The 15,645-nt window shown below is 44.8% G+C and overlaps 1 protein-coding gene across 5 annotated transcripts in view; it reads left to right on the top strand.

Moving 5' to 3' along the window:
* Positions 1 to 413: 413 nt before the first annotated feature.
* The window catches only part of nav3 (neuron navigator 3), a 184,499-nt gene continuing 169,267 nt past the window's right edge, over positions 414 to 15,645 (top strand). For all 5 annotated transcript variants that reach the window (XM_035147282.2, XM_035147281.2, XM_035147279.2 and 2 more), the window contains exon 1: positions 414 to 904. In XM_035147282.2, the coding sequence (XP_035003173.1) occupies positions 647 to 904 (258 nt within the window). In that variant the 5' untranslated portion in view covers positions 414 to 646. The remainder of the gene's footprint in view (positions 905 to 15,645) is intronic.

Genomic DNA, 15,645 nt, shown 5'->3' with positions numbered 1-15,645 from the left:
TTCTCACTTCGGAGGGAGGGGCGTCTCCAGATGCAGACAGAGAGGAGTGCGTCTATTTCCAGTGATCAGGAAGAGGAAAGAGAGAGGGAGAAAGAGGAGAACTGTTTAGACAGTTGTGTTGGGGAGCACTGAGCACACACACACACACACACACACACACACACACACACACACACACACACACACACACACTCAGCCAGGTCTCTTGTAATCACGATTTTGCCGACTGGTGGCTGTACCTTCCAGAAGAGTTCACGCCCCCTCGGACTGTTTTGGCTGACTTTGTGGTGTACACTTCTGACAGTGAGAGAGAGTGAGGCAGCGAGAGAGTGAGGGAAGGGGAGGGAGCAGTGTTGCTTGTGGGAGGAGAAGGAGGGAGGGAGAGAGCAGGAGGAAGGAGAAGCCTTCTCAGTTTCTGTGAGTCCTGCTCGCTGTAGGCTACAGAATGAACGCAGTTGCTTTCCTCTCAGTTTGAGAGGCAACTGCTGTCGTTTTTTCTTTTCTTTTCTTTTTTAGTTTTCCCTTCCTTCCTCGTGCCAGACATCAGTAGTAGACACTGCAGATTTGTTTCCCCTTCCACACTGTACTTTTTTTTTGGGACCGCTCTCTCACTCCTGTGTTATTATTTCTGTGCCTGGGAAGTACCATGCCGGTGGTTGGTGTAGCCTCCAAGCTCAGGCAACCCTCCTCAGTGGGCACGAAACCGGTGCACACGGCTCTCCCCATCCCCAGTGCGGTGAGGGCGGCCACCTCGCAGGGCTACATGTCCCGGCAGCAGGAGCTCAGGGCAGGTGAGGGCGCCCCAGGGCTCTCCTGCCAGCTGTCAATCAAGTCCGAGTACCGGCAGGAGAGGACGCCTGATGGGAGGTCCAGAGCTGAGACGGAGGAGAGCAAGATCTGCAAGGTCAGTGGGGGTGCACGGACTCCACCAGGCTGTGTATTTGTGTGTGTGTGTGTGTGAGAGCAGGCAGCAGAGTGACACTCCACAGGTGTCAGTGCAGGAGAGAGTTAACAGTGTCGGGCTCGTGTGGCTCGCTCTCTTTCTGTCAGTGTCTGTGCCTCGCTTTATTTTCTCCATCTGGGTTGAAGCAGGTGTCTGAACCAAGTCTGAGTGCGGACACACCGAGGCAATGAGTCATGTGTGCTTTAATGAGATGATGTCGCTGGCTCGTGGTCATCAACTCTGAGGGGAAACTACATGAGTAATGTATCACTGGCAGTGTATTACCTCATCCTGCTGCCCATTCACTCTATGCATCATTTACTAATCTGTGTGTGTGTGTGTGGAACGGGAAGTTCAGGGATTGTGTGTGTGTGGAAGTATTTAGTCTATACCTGTGAGGTGAACCGTGTCAGCTCCTCTGTGGGGAGGGAAACTAATGTGAGAGCTACCTGAGTAGCCTTAAATGTATACACTCGCTCCTCTTCCTTTCTGTCTCCCAATGTCGGGTAATATTTCATATAGATCACCAGCGTGGCCCTCTTGCTCCCAGAGTATATCCTCAATACCTCCAACAGTGTCGAAATGTTGCAGATGGTTTAATGGTTGCACAGAGATCATTTTTTAAGTGCTTCGCCATACCAAACTCAGTCTGTGCCAAGTTCTTTCCGCTTTGCAGAAACGCTTGGCTCAGTGTCCCCCGGCTGCAAAAAAGAGAAGGCGGGGTCGGTCCATCTCGAGGAGGAAGGGGTTTTCAAAAGTCCCCGCCAAATAGTTTCAGCAGCACCACGGCCCGTCCCACATCCAGAGCTGTCAGAGCACAAACTGAAACTTTCCTGTTTGGCCGGTTGGTCTCATCTCCTCCTCCCCTCTTCTCCCAACTGCCGTTGCCGTTTTTTTCTACCGTTACAAGACTTCCTGTCAGAGACGTGAAGAAAAAAGAAAAGACTCCCTGACCCTGATTCTTTTCCTGGCTCCCAGACTTGTGATACCGAACAAAGCTGCTGATTTTCCTCGTGACCTAGAGGAAACGTGGGCAGAAGACATCAAAGCACGGGTCAAGACTCCCCTGCTTCTAAATCCTCCCAGCGTGTCCGTGACTGAGTCCAAAAAGCCTGCCCTGACTACAAGGGGGTTCATCATTAACCTGCTGCTGAACTGGCAACTTCTACTTAACTCTCAGCTTGTAAAAACAACTGGGTTCCTAAAAACCTCCCGTTTAGTCCATTAAAAAGTACAGTAGCATTTTATTTATTTATAAAAAAAGAAGGAAGCTGATCCATCCTCCGTCTTACTTTGAAAAGGAAAAGTGTCATGCAGGTGTCCCCACACCTTCTCTCTCATCTTGACTCTTGCCATTCCTACTGTTTTCTGTTTGTTGGATTTTAACCTTATTCCAATGTTGTTATTGACGGAGCATCAGCTGAATTGCCTGAAATGCACAATCCCTGCACCTAACCATGGTCTCTGTCACTGGAAAAGCTCATAGGCAGGGAGAAGTGTCTTGCCTGCCCCAGCCTGTCACTGTGGGTGAGGAATGGGAGGTATGGAGGGGGTAATTAGTCCGTCTAATTGTGTTGTGTAGTCCCTTAAGAGCTTTACTCGCTGGTTTCCAGAAAAAAGGGAAAGAGGAGGTGGAGTAAGTGCTGCTCTAACACCTTTGCATTAACCAACACTCCTTGTTTACCAGGAGTCCTCTTATCAAGTGGGATCCAGCGTAGCACTATGTGTGTGCATGTGTGCATGACTGCATGCTTGTTTGTGTGCAGTCAACCGCCTCATATACACAATAGTGCCAGCGTGTGTTGGCTTGTTTTCCATGAGGTTAAACAGATCCTAACATCGCTGGTGTTTGTCAAAGAGGGAACAACTTAAGGTATTGATCTGTCTGGTCCTGTCGAGTATTTGATCCAATGCTCATAATGGCATCAGCATCAAGGTACCATACCCTCACAATAGTCCTGTGCTTGCAGAACAATGACGAGTGCAAAAACTAAACAAATGCATGTGGGTTAAGTGCAAGGAAGAGAGGAAGAGGGGATTTTTTTTTTTTTCTTCAGTGTGGTGTTTGCAGAAGACAGCAGGCCTGATGTTGTTTTGCCCAAAGCCGGAGAGGAAGTCCAAGTGAATCTTAAAACAAGCTCAGCTGAAACAAATCCGATCTGCAGCTCAGCCTGAAGCTGAAGGCCCACCGCTGTGTTTGGACCGAGAGCGTTCACATTTAACAGATGTCGCCCGGGTGAAGGGAGGACCAGTTCTTTACGGAGCACTGCTGTGCTCCCGCTCCACCTGTGAGTGGAACTGTAGGTCCAGAAGTGATGCAGGGAGCTATTGGGTTGTGGAAAGGACACGAGCTGCATAGACACGCTTAATGTTGGACACCATTCAGAATCAGTTGGGCCTAATCCAAGCAGGGTAAATACAGTTTATAATCCCTCTTGGATAAAAACAACAGGCTACACCTAGTTTCACAGGAGTGTCCATAAGTGGTGTCTAGATTTGTGTGTCTGTGCACAAGTGTGTTATTTTCACAAGTTCTTCAGGAAAGCAAAAGACATCTCTTGGAAATCTGTTATTGTAGATGCTGCAGAACACAATACAGAACATGATGCACGATGAACATTTGCAATGGCTATTTACTTACTAGTTAAATCTTAACCTGACCATTGAAGCAATGTATCCAACCACTTGGACATTGTCTTTAGCTGATGCAGATGCTAATTCTAGGTTGATTTTACCATTATTCCCAATAAAATTATAACATAATGATACAAATATATATCTATTTGACCACAAACTACATGTAGAAAGTACATTGTTGAGAGACACTTAAAATAATTATTCCCAAGTACTAATGTGTTAATTTGTGGTAATCTTTTGCAAAAAGGCATCACACCCCATCATTTTGAAAGAGAAGCAGCTCGTCACCTCGCTTCCTTTACGTTTCTCTAAGCCCCGTGACTAATTTACACGGCCGATGTTCACGATGCACAGCTTTTTGCAAACATTAGCAGCGTACGTCTTGAGTTTCTTCGGTGGTGTTTGGTGTCTCATCCAGGGTTCATCGCCTAATCCGCCTATGATTTGGGGCCGTCAAGGACTCCGATTTCCCTTCCATGCTGGAGACGAGAACAAGGCCAGACGTGTGCTCTTCCTGTCGTACTCTCCGCTGACAGCCTCTGGCGCTGCTGGATGACGAGTTTATCTGAGTGTTACAGGGCTTTAATGAAGTGTCAACGCCACCGTCACTGATTGGGACTTATCTTGTGCATCAAGAGGGTTTGGCAGCTGTCCAGAGCGCACAGCCCAGAGACTTTGGCTAATTTAGAGTTCCTTTTCAGACAGAGCTGAAAATGTGCTTCTTACCTTTTAATTAATCCTATGGCGTGGCAGAAGAACAAATGATGTTTATCGGATTCATCTTCATTCATCCTTGAACAATTGCATGCGTTGTTATAGGATTTATCAGGTTATATCTATTCACGCCTTGACGCCTCTCATTAAATGCTGTCTTGTGCCTTCGTGTGATTTAAGTTAACTTTATGTAACAGCCTGCTGTGCAAGTGTCACAACATAGTGATTTAGGGATTCCAGTGCAATAGATCCACCTCTATGACTTCAATATCATTGAGATTTGTATAATTGGTACCAATTGGTCAGGTAAGGGAAAGAGTTTGGTGAAAACACATCTGTTGTTACGGTTTAGCTGAATAAAAGTGTGATTCTAAGAGACCAGACTACTGGTTTTTGGTCCTAACCCTGAGAATATGGCCAATTATCGCATTGAGTTCCCATGCATGATGAAGCTCTGGTCAGGTCAGCTCCCAAACACCAGTTAGTTTTGCCCTGAGCGCCACACAACAGACCAACATTTTATTGTGTGCACTTACTGCAATTTTATCCCAACCCGAAGAGTAAAGTGTTTGGGAAGCTCAAGTTGGGCCTTTCTTTTACAGATCTCATAACTTTTTTCTTTCAAATGCAGAGAGCGTGAAAAGTACAATGGCTGAATTGCCTTCAAGAAAAGTTACGTGCAAGAGGAGGTGCAGGAGAACAGCACTCTGTCCTGCGTAGATGCTTGGTGTAAGCGCAGACAAGTGCCAGAGACACTCACCCACCGAAAGAAGAAAAAAAACATCCTGCTGATTCACTGTCTGCGTACATGTGGTGTGTACACTGAAGAATAACCAGTCAGTTGTTACACATTCTTTCTTTTGGTGATGCTCATGCTGTGGCCTGATAATGGTGTAGGCGACAATATGGGTGGGTTCGAAAGTCATAAAGTGGGGTGGAGTTCCTCCGGGAATGATGTCGGGGTTTACTGAGTTTGAGTGAGTACAACGTAAACAAATCTATCTCTACTCTTTCCCTCTGTCTGTTATCTCTGGGTGGGCCTGATGCAATCTGCTTCTCTTGTCCTCTCTCACCCTGTGTCTACTATTTGCTGTCACTGTCGTTCTTTTAAACATATAGAAATAGATACATTATAATAGCGTAACAGCTTTTCCACAGTCATGCGTGTAATTAACTTTCATATTTATTATCTCCATTACAGTGACATTCGCAGATTGTGTGACTGAAGATATGATTTAAAGGAAGACTGTTAATAGAAAACTCATGGAAGATTAGGGAATTTGTCTCCAAGCTACCTGAACCATATCATATGGAAAACATAAGCATGGACTTTGTCCAGCACGTCAGTGGTGTAAGTTCTCTCTCTGCCTCTGTCTCTATCCTCTCGTTCCCTCTCTCGCTGTCTCTCTGTCTTTATGTCTCTTGCTAATCTCCTGCTCTTCCCCCTCGAGCTGCTGTAACACTGCTGAAACAACCGAGAGAACACAGTGAGTGACAGGGGGCCAACTTGCTCCAGTGCAGGGAGGTGGATGGGACGGGTCATGCACAGGGGGGGGTGTCTGAACGTGTCCTAGTCATGGGTGGTCTGTCTTGCCGTGTGCCGGTCTCCATATCTGGAAGAGAAGCTGTCGTTGAGAGGGAGGTGTGAATGTTAAGCAGAGGACAGGCAGGGCTGCTACATTTGCACGTCTAGCCGGCAAGGTCAGCGAGTGAACTTTAAAACCCACGGCGATGACACCGGAGTGGTCGCTTGCATCTGTGAAATGAGAAAACGCAATTTCTTTAAGTTCAGTATAGAATGACATAAGAAATGGCTTGAAGATTGCTTTGGTTAAAACCACATACTCCCATGGCAAAAAGATGCAGCCCCTAAACGTTACTGCAGGTTTGCCCTCTCTGCCTCTCTGTGGTACGTTGCAGTAGTTTGTCCCCGCAACTGCAGCAGCAGTGAAGCTGATTGATGAAGGCCAATAAGTCTGTGGTCTGTCGAGCCCAGCTCACTTGGCCTGATCCAAGTTGGCAGTGATCTTTGGTCTCACACATGATTTTGAACCTTGAGATTATCAAATTAAAGCAAGAAATGTAAAAAAGAATTGGGTTAGCATATGTTGCAGCTGAGTAACTACCACTAATGCGATTCAGTCACATTTTTTGCATTAGTCTTTCCACTTTCTGCAACATTCCCCCACAGGGCTGAGATTCCTTAATGACCCCTGGGTCGAAATTGGGAAAATATTTGAGACAATATTATGCTTTCCAGTGCTCTTTCCCTCCCCTCCACCTCTCCCTGTGTCTTTTGTCTTACACGCAGTATTTCATTGCCTTTTGTGCCGCGGGGAGTCTTGCTGTCGGTCGCTGTGTTTAAATCTTGGAGGGAGAACACACAGAGCGGCGGGTGTTTACAGTACAGCCACACCGGTTAAAAATACCCTCCCCTGGAAGTGCAGTCATAGTGCTCACTCCAAAACACTAAGAAAAACAAGGCTCGCTGCAAAACAAGTCCAAGTACATGGGAAAGCATTGAAAAAGTCTCAGGTAAAAAGCCACCTCTGTGAAATCTGAGGGTTTGTGTTCATCCGAGTTATGAATTTTTAATATTGACCCGTCTTAATTGGAGCTTCTTTTGTATAAATGAAAAAAATACCAAATTTTGTGGAGCTTCAAAACTCTTGACTTTGTTTAAAGTCTTTTGCAGACTCGACCTCGTACATTTCATCTTGGGTTTTACGTCTCCCTCTGACCTACGGCTGCAGAATTCAACAAATAACTGAGATTAAAGCGAACAAAGCCCTGTTATTGTCTCATCATATTCTGAGGGTTCTCTCTGATGTTGGGTGCGTGAGGCACCGATTTGATGCAGGGAAAAAAGTGTTAGCGTGTGTATGTGCGTCAAACACAGGCCTGCTCTCATGCAGAGGTTGGGATGACACGCACACACACACACACACACACCAGGCCTTCTGCCAGTTCAAAGGTTGGCTTGCTAAGTGATCCAAGAGTGGGTCGGTTCACTTGTTTGTTGTTTAATGCCATAAAAGCAGGAAAGCAAACAGAGAGAAGCAAAAGGAACATGTGTTAGACGTGGTTTTTCTTACATATTTGATCATTTATGTGCTACTACACAGCCCAACACACGTCTAAATATGCACAGAGATGCACAGTTAACAACAATAGACATTCAAATTGCATATAATGACAATGAAAACAGAAATGAAAAACTGAATTTTAAAATATTTACAAGGAATTTTAAACGTGTTGTTTGATGCCTTTGATTAAAATGAGCAGACATGTTTTGCAGAGCTCAGGTAGAAGAGGAAGATTGTCCTACAGGTGCTGGTGCACAGAAAGTAAAAGCGTACTTGGTTTTGATTAAGGGAGTAACCAGGACGACCCGAGGCGTCTGGATTCTTTGTAGCGTACAAGGAAATCAGAGATGTATTTAGGCCTGAGAACATTTGGTGCTGTATAAACAAGTAATAGGATTTTAAAAACTCTCCTTTGGGATAGAGGAAGCCAGCGCAGTGATTTGAAGGCTGGTGTAATGTGCTCCACTTTCTTCGTGTCAGTGAGGATATGAGATGAGCTGTAGCTGCCTGGTTGTCTGGTGGTGTAGCCTGCTGAAAGTAAACAGTGAAGTCTTTCTGGATCCTTTTCAGACTGAAATCCTTTCATACTTTCTGCTTTTAAAGTGGTAGTACGTTGATTTTGTGTTTGTCTTTTTTCTTTGGTGCCAAACACATTTATGCTGTGTGCGAAGGATCTGTAGAGCTCTTACTGGATTATGATGCCAGACTCATTTAAAGTTTACCTCTGTGCATACGCTATACCAATACAAATATAAACTTTATAAGATCGTATAATATAAGCACATCTCTGAAGCAGTATAAGTCAAATCAAATGGTCAGGTCAAGAGCCCCGGGGCAGGAATTGGCTTGAAAAGAAAAGTTCAATATTTTGGAAAATTTTAACTTCCTGGAAAGTATGAGGTTGTTCGGTAACCAGCAGGGACTCCAGGAACTCAGTGGCTCGGCCAAAAAAGGAGTTCCTCCATGTAACTTCCTGTAAACCATAAACTGCAGTTTGTTGTTTTGTTTTTTAACTTTCCCATGTGTACAGGTGTTGTGGAATACAGCTGCTCAGACTATGTGAAAAAATGTTTTGTGGAGAGAAGGGTGAAGTCTAAAAGAATACCATCAGGTGAACCACATTTGAAAATAAATAAAAAACTGGGGATGTGGATTGAGAAAGAAGTGGGACCTCTGTTACCTTAAGTTGCATTATGGGTAATACCGCAGGCATCAGGGTTTGACAAAGAAGACAAATGCATGGATTAAAAAAAGATGATGGTTCTGCTGCATTGGTTCACTCCTTTTCAAACTGTCCATCCTGAGTGTGACAATGTGATGGAGAACAAAACTTCAGAGACACAAAGGGTGATGTTTGTTCTGTAGTGGGTCGCTATAAGGTCAGGGGAGACACACCAACACACACATTCAGACACGGGGCATGTTTTGAGTGTGTTCTCGTGTTGGATTACCTCCACCTCCGAATCCCCCCATTTGTCTCTCTTCAGCCGTCTGTCACCACTCTCTCTGTCTGCTCTGTTTTCTTAGCGTCCATACTCTCTTCTCCCTTTATCCCCCATCAGTCCCTTCTTTTCACGTCTTCCCGGCACTTTTTTTCACCCCTCCGTCTCCTGTCACCGTCTTTCTGCTCGCTCCCATTCCCAGCATTCCTCCCTGAGTACTTCCTTGGCCTCAACCTTCTCTGTCTCTCCAGACTGGAGCCTTTCTCTTATCCCACTCCCTCCAGCTCACTTACTGGTATTTTCCTCTGACCTTTACCCCCTTCTCTTTTTTCTGTATTGTTTTTTTTTCATCTTTTTTCACCATCGTGCTCCACCTTTACTTCTCTCTCCCTCTCGCTCTTCTTTTTTTTGTCCATCTCTTCCTCTCTCTGTGATATTCATAATGAGAAAAGCAGCAGGAGCGAGTTAACACACACCTGGCCCAGTTCTGTCTCCCCAGCAGCTGTCACAGATAACCTTTCCTCTGCTGAACGGAGAGGTCACCTTCTCTTCTCTTCTCTTCTCTTCTCTTCTCTTCTCTTCTCTTCTCTTCTCTTCCCTTGTCTTTGCTTCTCTTGTCTTTGCATCTCTTCTCTTCTCACTGCAAGCAAACATCTGGGAAAGCAACAACTGGTGTCAAAGCTGTCCAACTCCCATGGACAGGGAGCAAACATGCTAACACATATCATAACACACACTAACAAGGGCCAGCATGTGTGTCTGTTTGTGTGTGTGTTGTTGTTTTTAGGCAGGCAGGACTATCGCTGGTGTTATGAGTCAAGCGAGTGGTTTCCGAAGTATGTGACTCACGGCTTACGCAGCAGCGGCGGTACATCACTAGCTATCAACTTGATTACTGGGTTTCCGGGGCATCTGGGGAGGAGGGGCGGGGGGGGGGGGATCGAGTAACTGTAACAATACAGTCATAGGCTATACGTCTAACTGCACAGCCTCACAGCCCAGATGTGCCCGGTGCTTTTATAGGTTGTTGTTCCCAGCTGCAGCAAAACAGTGTTACTCACAGTTCACGGAAAACAAACATGCGCGCAACCCATAATGTTGTTTCTGGTAATTGAAAGTAAAGAGAAAAAAATGATTCAACCTGAGCTGCTGATTTTACACCTGCACATTAAAAAATAAAACAGGTGAACTGCAGTTTTCTGTGCTGTGGTTTTAATTTCTTTTATTTTGATTTCAACAAAGTAAATGGAGGGATTTTCAAAACACCCAGGGCCGGGCGATGTGGTCAGAATTGATATCAAGAGAAAAAATGTAATATCAGTCAATATTGATAATTGCAACAATAACATTATTAATTATTTCAGATTTAAAGACACATTTTTGCTCCTGAGTGAACGTAGTGGTTTAAAACTCATCTTCATGAGAGTGTGACACTTCATAAACAGCCAAATATTTTATGTGTTACACCTCCTCACTGTGCTTACACAATGTATAAACAATTAATCAATATATATTGGACTTTGGTTTTATTGATATTGAATAGAATTTTATAATATAATTATTTTATCACAAACAATCAAGTATTTTAAACTTGTCTCAACTATTTATATGTATATAATCAAAGTTAAACCCACTGGTGTTTTTCAAGGTTCACTGATATAGAGAACAATGGTTGAATCCAAGGTCATGCAGGAAAACCCCGAGAGGAGAAAATGCTTGAGAGGAACGTTTGAGCAAACCTTACCCCCAGTTTCTCCACTTGCATAAAAAATAAAATAAAACTGTGGTTGCAGTTGGTAATGCCCAGGTGTGAATGTTAGTGGCAGTATGAAAGTCAAGCGGAGTATCGCTGGAAAACAGTATCAATTATCCATTATTGGGTTACATTTAAGGGCTATGGGATGTTTTTGATAAGTAAATAGAAAACACAAACCAACCAACAGTCAGACACAGATGTCGGGATGAAAGGCTCATTCCGGTGGGATACTGGGGGGGGGGGCGGTTTGTACCCTCCCTTGGCACAAGCTTTTACAGGGCGCTCAACGGAGCATGCACACATGTTTTTTTGGAGCGGTTAACCCTCACATTTAGACTCATCATTACCCACAACCAGCATCTATGTTCTCATTATTTTTCCACATTTTTTTCAATCCGGACTTGTCGTTTTCCTCTTATTTTCCTGCATTTTGTATGTGTGAGTCTTACTAAAGGGCCAAGAAAATGCCAAATGGAAATAATTACACTTACTCATATTTCTGTGTTTACTTTAAGAAGAATTGCCCTGGTGGGATTCCCCATGCGTTAATGGAATATTTCATTAAAATGGCCTCACAATGTTTGCATGCATGTTAAACACGGGAGGCCCCAGTGCGATCAAACCACCAGCCCCATACCATCCATGAATTTAAAGTATGGTCAGAGTGGAATGTATTAAAAGCTGAGAGATTTTAATGCTGAAACGCAAGACAGCTGTCACTCGATGTGTTGTCCTGGCAGTGTTGGCCCAATGCTGGACACACTGATGTGCACAAGAATCACAGATCTGGAAAGATCATGTAGGTCGAGGCAGACTCAGTGATCCTAATGCAGCCATGAGGTCATCGGCTGGCTCAGTGGTGCGTGACCCCTGCAGCCACCGGCCAGTCTGTACTGCACTGTGGCAGCATTTGATGTGTCCATGGCCTTTTTGGAAACAGTAAATGGAGTGTGAAAGTGCACGTTGCAGAGCTGCAACTGGAGCCTTGTGGGTGCACGCCTGTGTCTGTGCGTCTGTGTCAATAAAAAATGAGATGAAATCAAATGAGGTCTTTTACAGTAATATAAATAATAAAGAAGTCTTTTAGTAGTGGGAGGCTTGGTGGTTCAGTTTTTTATGTTGCTGTCTAAAGCAAGACGAATTTGGACTCAGTCCCTGACCCTCGTTCTTCCTGTACGTGGTTTACTTGCTCACACTGAGTTTATGTGTGTCCTTTGAGAATCCATCGGCATTTACGTTTGGTGTGTCGAAGAGTTTCAGTGTGACTATACATCCCACTTAATGACACTACCGTTTTTTGCACAGACATTTTAGAAAAGGATTTCGCTGAACAATTAAATGAATTGTGACCCTTTTTCACTGCATCCCATTATGATTTCAGTTGACTATTTGTGAGGTCGTGACTTCATGTTTTGGAAAGCCAGGTCTTAATGAGCCTCATTTGTCCCACAGTGGTCTACTATACGTCACTGTCTGGCCTGTCCTGTCGCCCTTCTGCTGTCCTCATATTGCTCTTCCTCTGAGCTGCAGGTGGGCCCACAGCACCTTTCTATTAAAAAGCAGTCATTTCCGTCTCAATATCACCACCCTATTGCCTCTGCTGTTCCACTGTATTAAGTTTGCCCATAAAGTGTGTTAACTCTGCCATTAATGAGTGTTAAACATGAACCTCTGGCCCTTGACAGCGTCTCAAGAGATGGCGAGCTAAGTACGCCCTCCACTTCCACTTTCGCCTTTCCCTCTGGCCAACGACACCTTGCGGTTTTGGGCAGGGGCGCGTTTTCTCACAGGATAAGTCTCCTGACACACGTCGGTGTATAGTTTTATTTACCGGCTGCGGTTGTCGTTAAACCCACGAGAATGCTCAAACTTGCTTTTAACAACCTAGGGTTTTTTGTTGATGAATCCCCTGAGGCCTTTTTGGCGCTTTGCTCATTTCCTCTCCCAACTCAGCGGCAGTGACTTGTCACTTAAACAACGTTGGGTTTGTTGAATCACATCTGCAGTGATGGCAGTGGCCCAGCCAAAGCTTACGTACATTAGGAGTCGGGTAACCTATGATCTTTTTCAGCCCTCCCAAACCGTGAACACTTCTCTATTCCTGTTAACACTATTTACTCTCAAGACTTATTTTCAGCATAATCATCTTAATGGTGTAATAGCCTTCCTCGCATGTAAAAGCAGAGGTGAATTGCACACAAGAGGAATCTTTGTCTGTGTCAACATTGGAAGGTCGTCGCCTAAATGGTCGGTTCATGGGTTGATGGTTGAGGTTAGCCCATACGAGAGAAATGTGAAAGCCTCAGCAAAGAGCAACATTTTCCCTCTTAATCTCTAAATGATGAGGAAGGGCTGTCTGCCATGTTACACTGAAGAGACTCATTACATGAAGTCGTAATGAAGGGGACAAGAGGTTCCTTTTAGCAGCTATGATGGTTCACATGCTGTCGGGCCACTTGCCAATGGCTTGTCTGACCAAAGTTAGCTGTCCCATCGGAGACAAGACAAGAGCCTTTTGTATTGTCCCACGCTACATCCCTCAAGGGACGAAGAAGTTCAGCCTGAAGACAAAATGAAGGCCAATGATGATAAGATCTCTTTCTCTTCTGTAAATGTGTTATTTGGAAACTTGGAGACATTGGCCTCTGCCAGGTCAACTGATTAAATTGCTTGATTTAATTAGCAAATAAATAGTAGATAAATGGCAGGAACTAAAAGAAGAGAGAAAGAGAACATCATACATTAAAAGTCTCTGGGCTATCTGGTGTTCAAGCCTCATTTCTTTTTAGTGTTTCTCTTACCCTTTGAAAAAAAAAAGATATGAACGAATAATTATTGCAGTTCCTGCATTGTTTAAATCCACGGTTAGGGTTAGGGAAATGATCACTTAAGAGGAAAGTGCTGGGGAAATAATTCCACTGATAACAGTTTATTTGAGTTCAGTTAGAATGAGTCAAGAGGATATGATTCATCTAGAGAGACAAAGTATGTCAAGAAAAAATGCATTGTCTACCCTTTGGGTTTAGTTGAGTTGTGAGTTTGCGGTCCAGACTGGGAAAGGTAAGGTCACTCTGCCCTTGAAGAACAAAGAAGAGCACTGGTTGGAATCATTCAGGCGTAGGGACGACCTTTCAGAGAAGGTAGGGCTAAATAGCCAATAGTGTTTTTTTTTTTATTATTTAGGATTCATTCAAAGAAGATGTGGATGGTTGGAGTTAACTTGCTGCTGGATTGGAAGCAGATGCAGGCACCTCATTCAAGTTTAAAACCCTAATCACTCTCTGTCTGGCTCCTTTTTTTTGGCCTTGTGTTGAGAACAGCTGCAGGTAAGATACCTAGAGGGCGGTGGGGGTTAGGATGGGGGGATGTCCAGGAAAAAAAGTGCGAGTCTGAAGGGAGCAGAGAAATAGTGGTTGTTGTGTGCCAGGCTGATCGTACAGGATATGGGAGGTGGGTGCAGTGTGGGGCAGGTGCCACATGTCAAGGCAAACCCAGGACAGTGAGTCTGAATGGACGTTCTGTCCATTCTGAGATTCCTTACTGAATCTCTAGATTAGGAGGGAGTGACGTTCACATTGTTTCAACATGATCTCACAAAAGAATAATAAAACCTTTTTTGCAAAACAAAAGATCCTTGAGTGCCACTAACTCTGGGGCTCATGATCCTACTGGTTTCTCGACCGATAATCCACCCATGCGCAGTAATTTGCACAGAGGTGTTAAGATGAGTGTAAGTAGGTTTATGGTAGTATGGGGAGCAGCAAACATCACCCCGACTTCTCTTGCTGTCATCAGATCGGCGCTTGGCTGATATTTATTTCCGCAAGCTAGACAGGGGCCATTAGTCTTAGGGAGGAGGCTTGAGTTACAGCGTTTAGGAGGCAAGGATCCTCTCGCACAGGGAGCACCATACACAGTGTATGTTATGCAGACCCTGGAGAGAATGAGCGGCAGAGGGGGAAAAGAAAGCTGTTGGACAAACAGTCTGGGAAAGACGAAATGTCTTTCTCGGCCAATTCGCCTTGCATGCTGGCACATACTGTGGTAGTTACCTGCTTCCAGTCATCCGTCTTTACAGTTGAGAAGTTCAACAGCTTTAAATGTGAGCATCTCTAATGTGGAATTAGCTTTGCATGTTATGGTGTTGAATTGGTGTTATCGAGAATGGAAGTGGCACCCTGAGTACTCTGGGATGAATATTTGGCAGAGCCTGATACTTTTTGACAGCCCCATTTATCTGTTGGGGCTGTTTGTGCGAAGGGCCAAGAGGAAAACCTTAACATTGTGTCCCAGCTGACCTGAGTCAAACTAAAGCTAAACCAATGAGATTGTAGGATTGGGTCCTTTTTTGCTGACTTTGCTCTTCACCAGGATGTTTGAGTGCTCCTCATGATCGCTATGCTGCTCCCCAGATGTGTTGAATGAGCAGGAGCAGGAAGGGCCGCTCTCAGGAGCTGTCTGCTGGTCAGTCCCGTACAGCATTTCCCCAGTACACACACACAAGAGAGTGAGAGGGACAATCAGGCCTTTGGGTTGAAAGGTAATGTCCTCTCCCACATCCAACTAACCGCCACTCGATGACTGACAAGCGTTACCCCCCCACCCAACAGTCACTTCCCCTCTCCTTCTCAGAGTTGAGGTCGCTGCGATACACCGAGTGCAGTAGGTGTTCAGCCAGAGTGACTTGGTTAATCTGGACGACAAACTGCAAGACCGGCTTGACATTATGGTCCAAGGCTAAATTTAACAGGAAGTGTGTTGCTCTGACCCGACCCAGAGAGAGTTGCTGTGCAGGAATGGAAAAGCAAAGGTGAGATGGTGAAGCAGCATCCCATTTCATTGCTTCCCGGTTGGACTGACCTAGTTGTGTCACATTGTGAGACTTTGCTCTGTTAAATTACTTCTCAACCATGACTCTTTTTGTCCAATATTGTTTTTACCACTATACTTGGCATTAAGAACGACAATATGGTCTAAGTGTGCAGATGAGCAGAAGAGGGAGGTATCCTAACACTCTATCAGATCCAGATCTACCAGCACCACAGAGGTGATATTTTGCAACTTCTC

This window comes from Hippoglossus stenolepis, chromosome 22, assembly GCF_022539355.2.
Source record: "Hippoglossus stenolepis isolate QCI-W04-F060 chromosome 22, HSTE1.2, whole genome shotgun sequence".
Classification (NCBI taxonomy): Eukaryota; Metazoa; Chordata; class Actinopteri; order Pleuronectiformes; family Pleuronectidae; genus Hippoglossus; species Hippoglossus stenolepis.
The sequence above is the reverse complement of the archived record's forward strand: the minus strand, read 5'-3'. Positions and strand labels throughout refer to the sequence as shown.